At 41.7% G+C, this 18,868-nt stretch overlaps 2 protein-coding genes across 4 annotated transcripts; one reads left to right on the forward strand and one right to left on the reverse strand.

Annotated features, from left to right (window-relative positions):
* Positions 1 to 1,351: 1,351 nt before the first annotated feature.
* slc25a51b (solute carrier family 25 member 51b) lies at positions 1,352 to 6,109 on the reverse strand. Of its 2 annotated transcripts, none has more exons than XM_017704064.2 (2): positions 5,983 to 6,109; positions 1,352 to 3,837 (listed from the first exon to the last, which is right to left on the reverse strand). In XM_017704064.2, exon 2 carries the CDS (start codon positions 3,760 to 3,762, stop codon positions 2,824 to 2,826), a length of 939 nt encoding a protein of 312 aa, XP_017559553.1. In that variant the 5' UTR covers positions 3,763 to 3,837; positions 5,983 to 6,109; the 3' UTR covers positions 1,352 to 2,823. The 2 variants fall into 2 exon arrangements, with proteins under 2 accessions (XP_017559553.1, XP_017559554.1); XM_017704065.2 differs by lacking the exon at positions 5,983 to 6,109 and adding an exon at positions 5,692 to 5,954.
* A 542-nt stretch (positions 6,110 to 6,651) lies between these two features.
* cenpu (centromere protein U) lies at positions 6,652 to 18,868 on the forward strand. Of its 2 annotated transcripts, none has more exons than XM_037540435.1 (13): positions 6,652 to 6,979; positions 7,529 to 7,637; positions 7,838 to 8,111; positions 8,328 to 8,397; positions 8,536 to 8,649; positions 9,258 to 9,378; positions 9,706 to 9,808; positions 9,936 to 10,014; positions 10,196 to 10,243; positions 15,154 to 15,215; positions 15,387 to 15,543; positions 18,553 to 18,648; positions 18,761 to 18,868. In XM_037540435.1, the coding sequence occupies exons 1-13, from the start codon at positions 6,932 to 6,934 to the stop codon at positions 18,791 to 18,793; spliced, it is 1,314 nt and encodes a 437-aa protein (XP_037396332.1). In that variant the 5' UTR covers positions 6,652 to 6,931; the 3' UTR covers positions 18,794 to 18,868. The 2 variants fall into 2 exon arrangements, with proteins under 2 accessions (XP_037396332.1, XP_037396333.1); XM_037540436.1 differs by having other exon boundaries at positions 6,895 to 7,032; positions 7,534 to 7,637.

Raw genomic sequence — 18,868 nt, forward strand, 5'->3', positions numbered from 1 at the left:
CTACTGTGGCGAAGCTGAAGGACTCCAGAGGCACGACTTCAAGCTCGCAAGGCATTCAAGCTCAATAATTGAGCCCATTATGTCAGCAGAGGTTAGGCAGAGGGAGTTTAAAAAGCGTGTCACTAGAGCCAAGGAGCTGTGTGGGAGAGAGTGGGATGCATAAGGTGTCCAGAAAATGGAGTATGTTACACAGACATCCATATAAATATCTGGATTAATGACGGACTTCCCAAGACGCATTTGAAAGAGAAATACAAACAGTAGGAGTGTAACGGTGCAAATTGCAATACAGCATTGAAAAATGGATGTTTATAATAGCTATGTTCATTTTTTCCCTCTGAGGGTCTCTGCTGTGCTCTTTTGTGTGGAAGCCACTGTCAATAAATAGGCATCCGGATACATCCTATCAGAGTAAAGTGGATGGGGCTTATGCCATACGCTCACCCATGCTCAAACGACAGGGCTTTTAATCTGAAATTGCATAGAAATTGTAGGCGAGTTTTGGGGTTTATTATGTTAGAAGTCTGGCATGTCAGGCGAGGGTCTCTCATATGCCATCTTGTATGGAAACCTCAATGATCAAAGCTAGGTATCCATGTGTGCAATATCAGAGCAAAGCAGGTAGGGATGTAGAAGGGGCTTGTGCCATTCATTAGGGGTTATTTTGTTAGAAGGCTGGCATGACGGCCACTGAAAAAGTTCTACTTGAGAACTTTTTCTTGGCCAAATCAATCCATTTAATATACAGGGTGGGCCATTTATATGGATACACCCAAATAAAATGTGAATGGTTGGTGATATTAACTTCCTGTTTGTGGCACATTAGTATATGGGAGGGGGAAAACTTTTCAAGATGGGTGGTGACCATGGCGGGCATTTTGGATCCAACTTTAGTTTTTTCAATGGGAAGAGGGTCGTGTGACACATCAGACTTAATGAGAATTTATTGAGAATTGGTTTTAACGTAACTTTATTCTTTCATGAGTTATTTACAAGTTTCTGACCACTTATAAAATGTGTTCAAAGTGCTGTCCATTGTGTTGGATTGTCAATGCAACCCTCTTCTCCCGCTCTTCACACACTGATAGCAACACCGCAGAAGAAATGCTAACACAGGCTTCCAGTATCCGTAGTTTCAGGTGCTGCACATCTCGTATCTTAAATGGCCCACCCTGTATAATGAAAGCTCTACAGAATCAAGTTGCTTAACACATGAAACAGCTTGACTATAGAATCAGTAATCCTTTGGACCCTGAAAATATGTGTATCATTACACCCTACAGTCAGTCACACTAAAGCATTCTGACTAAACTGAAAGCAGAAGACATTCAGACAAAAGTATAATAATAAATCAGTGTAATTGTTCATTGTTTACTTTTCACTTACAATAACAGGGAAGTTTTGAATCATCACAACACACATACAAGAAAGTTTTTTTCCTTGGACTTTATCCAATTGACAAGCAATGACATAAGAGGCTTTTTCATCTGATGGTCCTTTAGTGTGCCATAATCTGTTACACCACAATGTATACTAAAGGCACAATAAGTACAATTTTTCACATTTCATTTGCAAGTTCCAAATTACTTAGTGTCTGCTCGTCACACAATGTAACCTGCATCACTTCCATACACCTCTGCAGAAAACGGGCTTATTTTCCCCCAGTTGTCAGACTTAAGATTTCACTTTCCATTCACAAGTAGATATTAATTCCTATCTCATAGGATCATATCATAGCCAAGTCTCACTGTATAAAGACTTTCTCCTACTGCCCTGTCAGTCCAATCAGGGTGGGATGAATCATTCTTAACTACTGGTCATGCCACCTAAGTGCTCTAGGAAAAACATCAGGCTCCCAAGTGTCATGTGACCTCACAGATGCCTGATTGGCTGTTATGGTGGCATACCAAAAAGAAAAGTGGACACCTGTCCTTGCCTCCTTAAGGAGAATATAGCCATCCACATTCTCTTGTACGGCTTAATGAGCATCCCAGCCACGTTTGTGTTTCTCCATAATTCATCAAATTGGAATAAAATGTTTTTTTTTTCCTTTTCACAATGTCAAAACGAGCAGAGACCAACAGAATGGACTGAATAACTGTCTAGTATGGTCCAGGCACCGATCTGTGCGTTTTATTAAGGATTGATACAATTAACAAGAGAAAATGGACTTCCTCTCCAGAAATTCAAAAACTGTTTTCAGCCTTGTAACATTTTAATCCTTAATCCCCATCTTGGGGATATACAGACCACGTCTCAATACTCATTTATAGCGGTAAGGATATAAAAAAGGGTTAAATTCAGGTTTGCAGCACATTTTTCGCCAAGTATGAATGGAACATTCAGGCAACACAACATTAACAGTTCTTTTATGATCTTTTATGAAGTGCAGTTCAACCTGTTCATGAATACAAAAGGAAATGGCAGTGTCCTAGATGTCAAACAAACTGTGCTGTAGTAAAGAATACAAGATTCTCAACTCAGGCTGAGGGGGTATTCCAGAAAGCAGGATTTCTCAGTTAACCAGACATGTAAAGCCCAAATATCAAGCCTGTCCAATACAAGGAGATTCCTACGGGACAACCTTCAGTTTTGGTTTATTTATCCATCTTACTGACAAATACAGATATTTATATAAATAGAGGATATTGCACAAAGCTGGTTCTTTCAGTAAAGTTGGATAGCTTAAGTCCAAAATAAGGACCAACAATTAAGAACTTCCATTAGACTTTGGGCTCAAGTAGCAAACTGAGAAATCCTGCTTTGTGAAATACCCGCTCAGATGGCAAACATCCTCAAGTGTACCCAACCCTCCATCCCTCCTCAGACGACTTTGAGCAGGAGTTCGTAAGTGGCGTTGATGATGCCCCATGAGAGCAGTGAGCGATGGTAGTTGAGCGTGGCTCCACGGAACAACAAGGCCACACTCCCACCTCTTTCCCTCCACACGGTGCCCAGAACCCGCAAACAGGGCACAAACTCACCACCCACCTGCGCCTGTGCTCGCGACTTCACCACGTTCAGCGGGTAAAACATGATGCCCAGTGCTGCTCCCAGTAGCCCACCACACACAAAGTCGTTGAGGAGGTGCCCCGTCTTGGTGTGGGCATCGGGCAGACGCTGCTTAATGGGCCCACGCAGACCAAAGAAGAGCACGTTGCTGGGTCCATTGCGCAGCAGCACAGGTACAAGACCACGGTAACATTCTTTCACTCCATAGTCGCGGAGCAGAGTCCGGAAGGCGTGGGCTGTGTTTTGGAAGCGCCCATTGTGACGGTGGTCCTGCAGTAGTGTCTGCACCCTCTCGAACGGTGTCAAAGCGGCCTCAGCCGTGCCAGCCAGAGCAGCTGCCATGCTGCGGGTCAGCAGCTCAGGTGCCCCACTGCCACGGGCATGCTGCAGGAGCAGACGGGAGAAGTCCTCATAAAGGCCAAACATGATGGCCACTGTGGTGGTCTTCTGCAACAGCGGCGGCAGGAGGCCGCGATACAAGTGGCGCAAGCCCTCACGCTGAAGCTGCTGCACAGCCTCTGTAGCCCGCAAGCCATGCAGCTGCTGCCGGAAGAGCACCTTCTGAATGGGGAACGTGATGATGATGTTAGTGAAGGCAGCCACAGAGCCACATACGTAATGTTTACCTCGAGGCCTAAGCCCTGTCCCTCGACCAGCCACAAAGACAGGCCCGCTGCTACTCAACTTGCCTTGCGGCGGGACCTGGGGTTGCCGGGCTGATTCGGGGTCCATGGTGGTGACCACACCCATGGGAAATCAGGCATGCAGTTTGCTGGTGCAGTGGAATTCCACATCCATATGAATGTCCTTCAACTGTATTTTAACCTGTAGGAGAAGAAATTTTAAAGACATTAAATAATCCTCATAATTTCAGTAATTAATAGTCATCAGCATTTCAGTGCCTTGGACAAACATGACTAGGTTGTGGCTTATAAATAACATGGCAGCAAGAAGTCGGCAAGCATGGCATTATGAAGACGGCATATCATAACTGGGTTTTTAAAATCAAAGATTAACACAACATCTCAATTCAGCAACATTTTGTTCATAGATGTCATATCTAGGCATAATGTTTTTTCTTTATTAAGCATAGGCCAATGCTTGTTTTAACTCCAGTGATAAGACTTGTTACATAACTACAGGGTCAGTGCACAGTCCAAGACTTGGACAGTAGGTCCGACGATTAAATGATATCACAGGACTGTGCCTAAGTCAGCAGAGAAGAGTCACTGCAGTTAGAAGCATTACAATAATAATCGATCAAATAAGTTGACCTGGGCTTATGACATGTAAGCCATAGATTTGCCTTAATGTAAGGCAACTAGCAGCTAACTTAACAAGCCAACATATTAAGTTAAGTCGACTTACGTAAGCTACACTTGGCAGCTTATAGAACCTTGTCTACCGGTGGGCAATAGGGCAGACGTGTATCACAATACTTCTAGAAGTTCACACAATGTCAAAACATTTTTCCTGATGTCTCAACAGTAGTGCCACAATGGAGAAAAATAAAAACTAAAAAAGCAATAATTCACATCTAACATTTCACAGACTATGTCAGATTAACTCCAATTAAACCTCCACTTCATCAAATAAGCAGCTGGGAAGTGTTTTAAGTACTGATCATATCCATGATATGCACAGAAAAGCATAGTGTCCTACTGTAATGGTAACTAACATTCACAATAACAATAAACAATGTCATATTGCTCAGCTCTAAGCCTGTCAAAGCCGATCTTTTACAGCGTACATGAGAGACATACAGGGTGAGCCAAAAGTCACAGGACACGGTTTTATTTTATTTTTTTATGCTGTCACAAGCCTCCACGATGCGGTGCTGAAGGTGGTGTTTGTCGCGGATTTTCTCAGCATACACAATTGAATTGAGATGACCCCAGAGATAAGTCAATAAAATAACAAATAAAATAAAACCTGCCCAGTGACTTTTGACTCACTCTGCATTTGCCAGAAACCTGGTAGGTGTGACCAGGGATCGTTAGAGCTCATGAACGGGCTAGCAGATCTTCTTTCTCTCATGAGGGAACAACCTGCTCTCAAATGAGACCTCCAGCACACCATTAGAAGTAAAATCTCAGCACAGGCAGCTGACCACTTCCTGCTGTCTGCAGTTGCCAGAACATTAGCCAACTACGTTTCTAAGCCAGGATCAGCCTGGCAAGCTACGTTTGCACCGATAAACAACTCTGAAGCCTAAAGGACATGATCTTTTGAATAATCTGTCTACGTATTGCTGGGTTAGTACGTATTATACATGTAAGGAAGATTTACAGAGGGACACGCCCACATTCACACTCGACGCTTAAGACAACTTCCCCATTTTTTTCCCCAACTTTTATTAATTTCTGCTGCGTTAAACAAAAACTCCCAGTTCATTGTAAGGTATAGTTCACATGGGCAGAGCCTAAACTAGCCTGCCTGTCACTAATAACTCCAACAACAATGATCGTATCATGCACAACCGGGTGGTAATCAAATCTGCACGTTAACGCTTTAGCTACGAATGTCATACAAATCAATCACACAATCACAGCATCAAGTGACATGCCGTTAAAGCTAATGGCGTGAAGGCGGTCTAGCTGCTCCCCTGCAATACAGCCTTCAAACATAACCTACCAGTCCCGTCTTTGGAACACACAGTGGTCACCCACTCTTACTCACCTATACTCGTCTAGGTTAGCTAAATTACTACAGGCTCCCTTTTGTGTCCTCAGCTTTACAACAACAATACAGGCGCCAACAGCACGCCGTTCTTCATGGCAGTGGCTAACTAACGTTAGCCTAGCAGCGCTGACATTGGCTGAGACTCCAGCAGGCAGTGCAGCCTGTTCGGGCCACAGGCGAGTCGTGACTTGCAAGAAATGCTCTCACTTCAGCTCCATACGTGCATTCCAAATAGTCCAAATCAATTCTTTGATAGTGCAGGTTTAAACTACGCGTGGCTGCGATTACCTGGGCGGACTCGCCGAAACGCTATTTTGTGACAGTGGTCCGAGAAAAGTCCTCCCTTTGACAGGTCGCGCTTTTCTTCTTTTATACGGCAAAGCAGGCTCCACACCGCCGGGCGCTTTACTGCCCCCTCGCGGAAGATAAACAGACCCTTCTTTTTAGTGGTGTGACCCCGACAAGGTGAAAAGGTGCCGAAATGGAAGAAACTGAAGAAATGTATTTGTTGCCCGTTATATGAAATGTAATATGTAAACACTATTACAGTTTTACAACCATGTCATTTACTCCTCAGTCCACACGACCCATATATGGAAACTAATCTGCAAAAACACGTTGAAGTTAAAAGAAGTGTTTCAGGGCGGACTGCATACAGGGCAGCCAATCAGAACAGAGGTGATTTACACATATCATTCTTAAAAGCACAGTAACAAACGCCAACGGTTTAACTCTCAGGCCGTTACACGTCAAGTGCCACGAAACGACACGAAAATGAAGTTTGTTTGCGATTTTTGACAGAATATCCCCACTGTGTGTTGTAACTGAAACGCAGTGCCGTCGCACACCAACAGGTGGCAATGTCTACTCGTGTGTACTGCTGCATGAATCTTACAGCGTGAGAAGAAACATGGGGAGCTGGGCGATTTTTTGAAAGGAAGGGGTGTTGGATTATTAAATCTTTTCTGCCAAGTTATGACCCAAATAATTCTCATTAAAATTGTATCTCTTATGAATATAACTGTAGCTAAAATGTTGATTGACATCGATAACAAACCTTTGTCAAATATTTTGTCTTTTTTTGTCGCACGTCTCACCCATTTTACAACTATAGTTTAACCCGAGCGGTCTAAACAATTCGCGGGAAACACTCGGCGGAACAGCTGTTAATGCAGCCGTTAGCTGAATTAATATCTCGGGGTTTTTTTGTTGATACTCGTTTTATTTCATTGTGAAAATGAGTCGGATGACAAGACTGCTGAAAGGTGTTCAGAAGGAACTCAAGGTTGGCGGATGAAGTTTCGTTATGAAGATGTTAGCCAGCGATAATGTCTCTGTGTTAGTACTGTTTACAGTCACTGCTCTTAAGGATGTGTACGTGTGCTGGTGCTGGTGCTGGTGCTGGTGCTGGTGCTGGTGTCATGTCGGCATCTGGACGGATGTTTTGGGTTTGATCGATATTTTAAACCGGTATGATTTGATGGTTTGTTGTGTTCTGGAAGGGCAGAATGTTTAGGTTACTGTGCGGAAATGGCAGCGTTTTGTTCATTTTATAGAAATAAATGTAATATTTCTTCGTAATTCTAATCCAGGTAGATGTATGTCCAGTAACGTTAACGTTATCTTAATTGTATAAATGCTTATGTATCGACACCCGCATCAGTTACCGTTATCAGCCCAAGCCTCATATCGATGGCTCACTGGTTATTGTAATTTAAAGTAGTTTGTGAAAATATTCCACACTTATTACTTCAGTTACTTAGGTTGTGCTAGTTTAGATGCACATCATGTCCCTGGACTGTATTCCGTGCTGAAGATGCCTTTTTATTTCCAGAACAGGAGTCAGAAACCTGCCGAGGATCCTGTACAGTCTCCAGAAAGTCTGGATGTGTCTTTAATAGAGAAAGCCAGTTTCCTTCAAGGAGAACAATATTCTTCTCATGGCATGTCAGACTTTTTCATTAACATGGACTAGTTTTGTTACACACACACACACACACACACACACACATTTTCTAACCCACTTATTCTGGTGGGGTGCTGGAGCTTGTTACAGACTATTAAATATATTAGAATGACAGAGCTTGATTATTATTATTTTTATTATTTTTTTAAAAAATAAACATGCTGTTGGCTTCTTCAGGTAATCCCTTGCACAGCACTGCTTTAGAAGATGAATTAACCACTGAAACAGACAGTCATCCAAAGGGCACTGCAAGGAGAAAGGCAGGTGAAGAAAGGGTGCAGGAGAAAGCCCAGGACATCGCAGAGACTCCAAAGAGACTTGTACGTGTTGAAAAAGATAAGGCCAAAACAAAACAGAAAGGTGATGTCCAAGCACAAAGGAAGAGCTCAAAATCCATGAAGAATCAAAGGCCAACACAGAAGACACAGCAAGGAACAAACTCCCAAACACGGTATTATTTTACAAATGTGTTTTGCATAATTGAGGTATTTATCATAAAAACCAGTTTACTTTTATGAGAATTATGGCAATTACTCTGCCTTTAAGCTTGCAAACAGAGCTTTTGTAATTATGACAACAATAATAATGAGTAGTAATGATCATAACAGTGATTTTACGCAAAACTTGTATTTATTATGTACATATATTTATGTTGATGTGTCCACAGGCGTTTGCAGACCATCTCGGAGAACAGAGACGAAGAAGGCAGGAGAATGGCCCAGTCTGAAGTCTTTGAGGTGAGCTTTGTTTTGTATTCTGTGCAGATTTTTAGTACATATTTACTCTTGTGTGTTTCGTTACTAATTTTTTATTGTCTATTTTGATCAACTCTGCCTGAAAATATGTAACTATAATATGGTCTTGCTGCTTTCAAGAATTCAACGAGTGAGGGTTCAGCAGGAGATGTGTTACCTGAGGCAGCCACCGCCAATAGCCAGCGCCGACCCTCATTGTCATCAGAGGAGCTGACTGATGAAGATGAGAGTTTTGTGAGGCTTTTGGCTCTATTTTTATTTATTTTTTTGGTGTTATTTTGTTGTTTTACCAGCAGAGGTTCATCATTGCATTGGTCTTTTTATTTTTATGACATCCTTTCAGAAAGAAATATATATTGCCTATGTTTCTTTAATCTGTCAAAAGAATCAACTCACTTGTTAGTGCATCCTCTAAATTAAATCGATTGCCAGTGAGTAAGCTCAGATTTTAATTAGACCTGTTTTAGTGACTGGACTTTTCTGGGCCAGTCCAATATTTTATATATTATGTGACATTTAAATTTCTCATAAATGATAATAAATATACATTGAGTATATGTTGAGTAATAAATTGTTTAGGATTGTTTATAAATGTCAACACTGATCCTATGCTGAGATCTATGAATATGCGCGATTGTTGAAATTCTAAATGCCCCTTTGATTTCCCATTTCTAAATGGCTCCAGTTGGTCCTTAGGACTCGGGTGCTGGCCTCACTCCCAGTAGCTCTCATCCTCTCATTGGCACATTTAAGTATGCTGGACCTTGACTAAACTGCTACCTAGTGACCACCAACCATGTAACCATGGCGCCATAATATTTTTGGTGCGGCTCTCTTTGCAGCATCCAAGCAGCGAGAAATCCAAACCATTCAGAGTGAGACTGCAGAGGAGACTGAGGTCATCTTCCGGTCACCAGCAGAGAGGTCAGAAACAGAAGAGAAAGTGTTCATCTGGATCCTCAGGTAAAGAGACCTTAAGGTTTACTCTTAAATCTTACAATGAATATCATGTGTTCTGTACCATAATGTTGATTTTAAGGTGTCTGAAAACATAATTTTAAAAAGATTAATTTGTGACTATTATTCTTTTGCATTAGGTAATATTACTGGCTTCTGTTTCAAGAGAATGTTTTATTTATTTTTTTAAACAAGTTGTGTTCTAACTGTTTAATATTGTGGAAATGGTTTCTTGGATGTTTTATTCTATATAATATCTAATGATGTATGCTTAAAATACATCACTCTTTCCTGAAAACATTTAGAGATAGAAGTACTTTCTTTCTTTTATAGACAATGGAAACCAGCGTAAGAGGCAGAAACATGAAACTGTGAAAAATCCAATTGATCTTGATGTTGTTCTTGAAGCATTCCAGGAATTTGTCACCCATTATAAGTAAGCATTTAATATCAGATGATAAAAATTTCCATGACATGAATAGCATTTGTAGAACTGGATTTTAAAGATTTGTTATTGTCTATTTGTATTTTTATGACACGGGAAATATATATATTTTGTGTAGGGAGACCGTGAACTCTGATTCTGTTAAACAAGCCATAGACGCATTCTCTCACTTGTTTGAGGAGCAGCTCACAGAGATGGTAAGCCTGTCTGAATTCATTACTGACTATATACTGCGTGTGTAACAGAGCAAAGATTGTACATGAAAATGCTCTATTAGAGAAACGGATTAAAGAACTTTGGTCACAAGATTGTTATAATGAATATCTTTAACAATTTATGGTGCAGTGAATCTAACATTAACTAATGTCTTTGATCTAGATCACAGCAACAAAGGAGTTTAATGATGTGAAGCGGAAAGCTGCAAAGGTAATGTTGCTGAATGTTTGTCTCTGTGACAGTTTCACATCACAAGATGGAGACATTGGGTGGATTACAGTTACCGTAATTTTCATACCTATGGAGTTATTTTTTGTGCTGAAATATTCGAGAGAAGATTGAGCATGTTAGAGAAAGTAATATTACATTCTGAGAGGACGGTGTTGCTGAGCATGCAGCTAAAGAACTTGAATGCACTTGTCAGCACTAAGTGTGCAGGTAAACGTCTCTGGATTTGCTCAACAAAGAGCTCGAGTGTTACTCAAAACCTGTAAACCTGCTCAACAATGCCTTTCCCTTTCAGGACATGTACATGCTTGATGCTCTGGTTTGCCTCAAAACTGAAAAACTCTCACCTCAAAACTCTCAGGTTTCACACCTGCTGGAGCCAATCAGGCAGTCCTGTTGTTTGTACCAAAGCCAGGTACATGGAGCCGAACAGTGATTGCCCATTTGTAATGGCTCTTGTACAGTATAAATCCCATAGACATTTTAAAATATCCCACTATAAAGAGTTTTAAGTACTCAACTGAACCAACCAGCAATGAGAAATCATAATGTGAAACAAATCCAGTAGCACAGAAGTTTTGAAAAACGAACAAAAAGGCAAAGGTACAAGATTATGTACTTAGCATGTTTCATGTTGGAATGAACTGTACATCCCACAAAGCACTATGACTGGTTTCAACCAATCACTTTCACTCCTTTTCTGAGAACTTTTGCAGTTGCATATGTTCCTGTATTTTTGTATTCTGCAAGGTGGACTGCACAGGGAATTCTGACAGTTTAAGTGTGAAGCAAAGCTATAGTGACCGGAAATGTTCTGTTGGAAGGGAAATGAATCAGGAATAGTCGATGTCAGTTTATCATGTCACAGGAAGTTGCCAGAAAGTTTACTTTTTTTCTCAAGTTGTTGCAGATCAAGAGTGCGGGTTGCTTCATGTTTGATGATGCTGCATCATTTTTTTGTAGTGAGAAATTAACACATCCTCTACAGGGAACAAACTTAAATGTTTCATTTTTCTTCATTTTAATGCATATTTTATTTTATTTTATTTATTTATTTATTTTTGCTGAGTGTAACATATTTGGGGGGAGGGGGGCCTTCTCCTCCTCAATGAGTGCTGGCAACCCCTGTGACCCAGAAGGATAAGTGGCTTAGAAGATGAATGAATTAACAAAAGAGAATAAAATATGGAATGTGCCACAACTTTTGTACAGGCCACATTGTGTGTGTGTGTGTGTGTGTGTGTGTGTGTGTGTGTGTGTGTGTGTGTGTGTGTGTGTGTGTGTGTGTGTGGTTGTTTTTTCTTTTTTTATTATTATTATTTTATAAATAAATGCAGCAAATGCACAGTATCAAGTGTTGAAATACGCAGAAGTATTTTCTGTAGAGAACATGTTCACTTATTTTCACACAACAAAATGTCATTTGACCTTGACTTTTGTTTGTGACTGTATTTAATCAACTGCAGTTCCCTTAACTGACATCTTCAGGAATATAACGGTACTGTGCAGTAGCCCTATGAAACCAGCCATTTGGGGTGTACTTTGTGTACTTCTGGTGCCGGTCCCAAGCCCGGATAAATGGTGAGGGTTGCGTCAGGAAGGGCATCCGGCGTAAAGCTTGTGCCAAAACTATCACGCAGATCACAAATATGATTGCCATACCGGATCGGTCGAGGCCCGGATAACAACAACTGCCTCCGTGCTGTTGACCAGCAGGCTGCCGGTGGAAATTGGACTACTGTAGATCGAAGACCATCAGAGAGGAGAGGAGGAAGGCGGGTTAGAAAGCAGCGAGAGAGAAGGAAAGGCAGGAGTGTGGAGGTTGGAGTAGGGACTCTGAACATGGGGACAATGACTGGTAAAGGCAGAGAGCTTGCAGACATGATGGAGAGAAGGAAGGTAGATATTCTGTGTGTCCAGGAGACCAGATGGAAAGGAAGCAAGGCCAGGAACATTGGAGGTGGATTCAAACTGTTCTATCATGGTGTAGAGAGGAAGAGAAATGGAGTAGGGATAATCCTAAAGGAACAGCTTGGGAAAAGTGTTCTGGATGTAAAGAGAGTGTCAGACAGGATCATGAGCCTGAAGTTGGAGGTTGATGGTGTGATTTTGAATGTGGTCAGTTCATGTGCACCACAGGTTGGTTGTCAGTTAGAGGAATTTTGGAGTAAGATGGATGAAGTGGTAGATGGTGTCCCTAGAGAGGAGAGATTAGTGATTGGTGCAGACTTCAATGGACATGTTGGTGAAGGGAACAGAGGGGATGAAGAGGTGCTGGGTATGTATGGTGTGAAAGACAGAAATGCGGAAGGTCAGATGGTTGTAGATTTTGCAAAGAGAATGGAAATGGTTGTGGTGAACACGTATTTTCAGAAGAGGGAAGAACACAGGGTGACATACAAGAGTGGAGGGAGGTGCACACAGGTGGATTATATCCTTAGCAGGAGATGCCACCTAAAGGAGATTGGAGATTGTAAAGTGGTACCAGGGGAAAGTGTAGCAAGGCAGCATAGGGTGGTTGTCTGTAGAATGAGGTTAGAAACAAAGAAGAGGAAGAGAGTGAAGACAGAGGCAAAGATTAGATGGTGGAAGCTGAAGGAGGAGGATGGTTGCAGGCAGATCAGGGAAAAATTGCTACAGGCCCTTGGGGGCAGTGAGGAGCTACCTGAGGACTGGGAAAATACAGCTAAGGTGGTGAGAGAAACTGGCAAGAATGTGTTGGGTGTTTCGTCTAGTCAGAGGAAAGAAGACAAGGAAAGTTGGTGGTGGAATGAGGAAATCCAGGAGAGTATTCAGAAGTAGAAGGCAGCTAAGAAAACGTGGGATTATCAGAGAGATGAAGGAAGTAGGCAGGAGTACTGTGAGGCTAGTCGCATAGCAAAAAGAATGGTGGCAAAGGTAAAGGCTCAGGCCTATGATGAGCTGTATGAGAGGCTGGACAGTAAAGAAGGAGTAAATGACTTGTATCGCTTGGCTAAACAGAGAGATGTACAGGAAAGGATGTACAGCAGGTTAGGCTGATAAAGGATAGAGAGGGAAATGTACTAATGAGTGAACAGAGAGTGTTGAGTAGATGGAAGGAGTACTTTAAAGAACTAATGAATGAGGAAAACGAGAGAGAGAGGAGGACAACGGGGGAGAGATAGTGGATCAGGATTTGCAGAGAATTAGTAAGGTGGAAGTGAGGGCAGCTTTAAAAAGGATGAAGAATGGAAAGGCAGTTGGTCCAGATGACATACCTGTGGAGGTATGGAGATGTTTAGGAGAGAAGGCAGTGGACTTTTTAACCAGGTTGTTTAACAAAATCCTGGAGAGTGAGAGGATGCCTGATGAGTGGAGAAGCAGTGTACTGGTCCCCATTTTTAAGAACAAGGGTGATGTGCAGAGCTGCAGTAACTACAGAGGTATAAAGTTGATGAGCCACACCATGAAGGTATGGGAAAGAGTTGTTGAAGCAAGGCTAAGGCGAGAGGTCCAGATCAGTGAGCAGCAGTTTGGTTTCATGGCCAAAAAGAGTACCACAGATGCAATGTTTGCATTGAGAGTGTTGGTAGAGAAGTACAGAGAAGGTCAGAAGGAGCTACATTGTGTCTTTGTGGATCTAGAGAAGTCATATGATAGGGTGCCAAGAGAGGAACTGTGGTACTGTATGAGGAAGACAGCTGTAGCTGAAAAGTATGTTAGGGTGGTGCAGGACATGTATGAGGATAGTGAGACAGTGGTGAGGTGTGCAGTTGGACTGACAAATGGTTTCAAGGTGAAGGTAGGGTTACATCAGGGATCAGCTTTGAGCCCCTTCTTGTTTGCAATGGCGATGGACAGGTTGACAGATGAGGTCAGGCAGGAGGCTCCTTGGACCATGATGTTTGCAGATGACATTGTAATCTGTGGTGAGAGTAGAGAGCAGGTGGAAGAGAATCTGGAGAGGTGGAGGTTTGCACTGGAGAGGAGAGGAATGAAGGTCAGTAGAGATAAGACGGAATACATGTGTGTGAATGAGAGGGAGGCAGGTGGAAAGGTGAAGATGCAAGGAGTAGAGGTCGTAAAGGTGGATGATTTCAAATATCTTGGGTCAACCATCCAGAGCAATGGACAGTGTAGAAAAGAGGTGAAGAAGAGGGTGCAGGCAGGATGGAGTGGGTGGAGACGGATGTCAGGGCTGATGTGTGACAGAAGGATAGCAGCAAGAGCGAAAGGGAAGGTTTACAAGACAGTAGTGCGTCCTGCTATGATGTACGGTTTGGAGACTGTGGCTCTGTCTAAAAGACAGGAGGCTGAGCTGGAGGTGGTGGAGATGAAGATGCTGAGATTTTCGTTGGGAGTGACAAGGATGGACAAGATTAGAAAGGAGCAGATCAGAGGGACAGTGAAGGTGGAGCAGTTTGGAGATAAAGCCAGAGAGGCCAGGTTGAGATGGTTTGGACATGTGTTGAGGAGGAATAGTGGATATATTGAGCAAAGAATGTTGGAGATGGAGCTGCTGGGTAGAAGGAGAAGAGGTAGACCTCAGAGAAGGTTTATGGATGTAGTGAAGGTGGACATGGATATGGTTGGTGTAAAAGTAGAGGAGGCAATGGATAGGGCAAGATGGAGGCAGATGATCCGCTGTGGCGACCCCTAAAGGGAAGGAGAAGGAGAAGGAGAAGGAGAAGGAGAAGGAGAAGAAGAAGAAGAAGAAGAAGAAGAAGGAGAAGGAGAAGCCCTATGGAACAGAATGTGATTGTGCTGACTTTGTAGTCAACTGCCATGAACGGGAGATTTTGGAGAAACTATTCTAAGCGATTGCAGACTGACTATAATTATTTACAATAATTTTCAAGATTTTAATTTTAAGATTATAAATATAAGATTTTTACATTCTTTCTTACATTCTTTTTTTTTCTTTGGGTCAGATTAATAGTGCCCTGAACCACAAGAAGATTAGGCTCTTGGAGGCCAAGAATGAACTAATTAAGTAAGTAGTAGTATGTATTAAAATATAATGTATAAGGGATTTATTCACTTTGTTTACTATTCCTATTAATGCTTCGCAGTTTTGATCAAAGGCACAGGGTTTAAGTAACTCTGTTATTTGCAAATAATGAAAAGAGCTTTGAGTGGTGAAGGGTGGCTTTTGTCTTGCCAGAAGTGAAGCTGATGTGAGGAAGCTTCAGAAGGAGCATGATGAGCTGGAACAGAGGCTCAAGGCCTTGATACAGGGCACCACCTTCCTCACAAACCTGAAAGAGCTGAACCAGAGATATCTGAAGTACCGCGTTGCTCACCCTGACGAGCCAGAAACGGTGAGGAAATATCCTGTAATTAAAAATACACAATGGTTGATTATTATTCTCCAGGTTAGAGGTTCCTTATTCATTGAAGAGCCCACACTTGTCTATGTGTTTGAGAACTAATAAAACAAAGTTTAGACAGGCTGAATGCCTTGAAAAGCATGTGCACAGATAGACACCGAAGGGGACTTGAGCCTTTGCCCTTTGGCAACCCCTAAAGGGAGCAGCCGAAAGAAGAAGAAGATATGCCAGCTAAGAAGTACTTTCTTAACTGGTCTATACAAGTGTGTTTTATTTGTTTTGTTTTTTTTTCAGATCCATGTTAGTGAAGGTCAGCTCAGTCTTGATTGCCAGAGTACAGCTTTTAGGTTGAGCACATGTTCCACCATGAGCTTTATCTCTTGTCGGCACAGTCTGGGGAAATCCCAATGATGAAATGGTGGTAACATCAGCATTATGTTGCATAATGTAATACTGATGTTATCACTGCTTTTACCATATATATTTTGGCAGGAAGGGGTGCTAATAACTTGCTAAGCCACTTTTTTATTTATTTATATATTTTTTACTGTTGCGTTAGTTGTGTTAGTTTTGGGGATTTGGGGATTTCCCACCCTCTCTGGTGGGAATGTGTAACTGCATGCAACATGCAGGAGGAACATTTTCTTGAAAAGAAGAATTTTCCATTGCAGGCCTATTAAAAACAATGGACTATCCAGTTTACATGTGTCCTTTCATTAAGAGTTCTTCTTGAGGACACATGATTGCATTGATTTCTTCATAGCCGATTTAGGTGTTGAATAACTAAACTTGATGAAATGACTGTGCACTAAACATAGTGGTACGAAAGCATGTGAACTAAGCACTACAGTAGAGGTCTGTGTGGGACTAGTTTTTACGCCCTGCTCACAGAGAAAATATGAAATCATTTGTCCCGATTCCGCCTGCAACCAAAACATTTTGGTCCGCTCCTGTGCACAGTTCCATCAAATTGAACTGGCATTCAATATCTGACATGGTCTATTCACAGCTGTGTTATTCTTTGCTGAAGTAACATGGCAGTCATGTCTATCAGGCTTTCTGTGAAGTAACTTCACCATTCAACGTTTATTCCCAGTAAACACAAAGCAAGAATTGGACCACAGTTACACTTTCTTTGGTATTTTGCTGGGATTGGCAGTTGTGGCCATCGGACTGAAGGCACTGCCAACTTGGTAAGCTACAAGAATTGCGTGTTATACACGTGATCCGTTGCTTCGTAACTCTTTAGAATGACTTTAGTCATGTTGGGACGTTGTGTAAAACATAAATAAGAACAGAATATGATGATTTGCAAATCCTTTTCAACCTATATTCAATTGAACACACTACAAAGACAAGATGTTTAATTTTCAAACAGATAAGTTTTATTGTTTTTTGCAAATATTCCATCATTTTGAATTTGATGCCTGCAACATATTCCAAAGAAGTTGGGACAGGGGCATGTTTACCACTGTGTTACATCACCTTTCCTTTTAACATCACTCAATAAGCATTTAGGAACTGAGGACACTAATTGTTGAAGCTTTGTAGGTTGAATTCTTTCCCATTCTTGCTTGATGTACAACGTCAGTTGTTTCACAGTCCGGGGTCTCCGTTGTCGTATTTTGCACTTCATAATGTGCCACACATTTTCAATGGGAGACAGGTCTGGACTGCAGGCAGGCCAGTCTAGTACCCGCACTCTTTTACTACGAAGCCATGCTGTTGTAACACGTGCAGAATGTGGCTTGGCATTGTCTTGCTGAAATAAACAGGGACGTCCCTGAAAAAGACTTTGGCAGCATATGTTGCTCCAAAACCTATATGTACCTTTCAGCATTAATGGTGCCTTCACAGATGTGCAAGTTACCCATGCCATGGGCACTAACACACCCCCACACCATCAGAGATGCTGGCTTTTGAATTTTGCGCTGATAACAACCCGGACAGTCCTTTTCCTCTTTGGCCCGGAGGACACTATGTCCATGATTTCCAAAAACAATTTGAAATGTGGACTCGTCAGACCATAGGACACTTTTCCACTTTGCGTCAGTCCATCTCAGATGAGCTCGGGCCCATCTATAATATCCATTACAGAATGATGTCGGTTTTTAATGTAGTGCCACCTGAGGGATCGAAGGTCACGGGCATTCAATGTTTTCTTTCTGCCTTGCCGCTTACTTGCAGAGATTTCTCTAGATTCTCTGAATCTTTTGATGATATTATGGACTGTAGATGATGAAATCCCTAAATTCCTTGCAATTACACGTTGAGAAATGTTCTTAAACTGTTGGACTATTTGCTCATGCAGTTGTTCACAAAGTGGTGAACCTCGCCCCATTATTGCTTGTGAACGTCTGAGCCTTACAGGGATGCTCCCTTTACACCCAATCATGACTCTCACCTGTTTACAATTAACCTGTTCACCTGTGGAATGTTCCAACAGGTGTTTTTTGAGCATTCCTCAACTTTCCCAGTCTTTTTTTTACCACTGTCCCAACTTCTTTGGAACGTGTTGCAGGCATCAAATTCAAAATAAGTGAATATTTGCAAAAAACAATAAAGCTTATCCGTTTGAACATTAGATATCTTGTCTTTGTAGTGTATTCAATTGAATATAGGTTGAAAAGAATTTGCAAATCATCATACTCTGTTTTTATTTATGTTTTACACAATGTCCCAACTTCATTGGAATTGGGGTTGTAAGTTAGATTTCATTCACGATCAAGTTCACCCCTGCCCCGAATATGCACATGCCTGGCCTGTCCTCGAAGGACTTGTTTGGGCACCACTGTAGCATTTTACTCAGTCATGTGTTCACGAAAATGTTCACATATTTCTGATCTCTGATTACATGTTGTTGTACTGCTGTTTGAGCAGCATTCTGGTCATAGTCCTGAGGCTCTAATATTGGAAAGCTCCTGCTATGGAATCTGGTCTCTTATACATAAAGGTAATTTATTTTGTTTTCTATTAACTTTTTTTTTTCCTTTCTGACAGTATGACCCTTCCTGCATGCCAGCAATGCTACTGGAGGCCAGGAGCATCATGGGAACTGAAAACCAGTTGAAGACCATCAATGACAAGCTGCAGCAGGTCTTGGAAGAAAATGTTCACAAATAGAATTGTATATGCTTGGTTAAAATTAAATATTACATGATCAGTAATGTGTATCTAAAGAAGGATCTTTTAATTGTATTTTAAACAGATTGCTGGTCTGTGTCCGGTGACCATCAGCTGAGTTGAGACAGTAAAGAATCCCAGTGACATTAAATGATTCAACTTGTTTACCAATGTTAAAGGGGAATTCCACCAA

Source organism: Pygocentrus nattereri, chromosome 8 (assembly GCF_015220715.1).
Source record: "Pygocentrus nattereri isolate fPygNat1 chromosome 8, fPygNat1.pri, whole genome shotgun sequence".
NCBI classification, from domain to species: domain Eukaryota; kingdom Metazoa; phylum Chordata; class Actinopteri; order Characiformes; family Serrasalmidae; genus Pygocentrus; species Pygocentrus nattereri.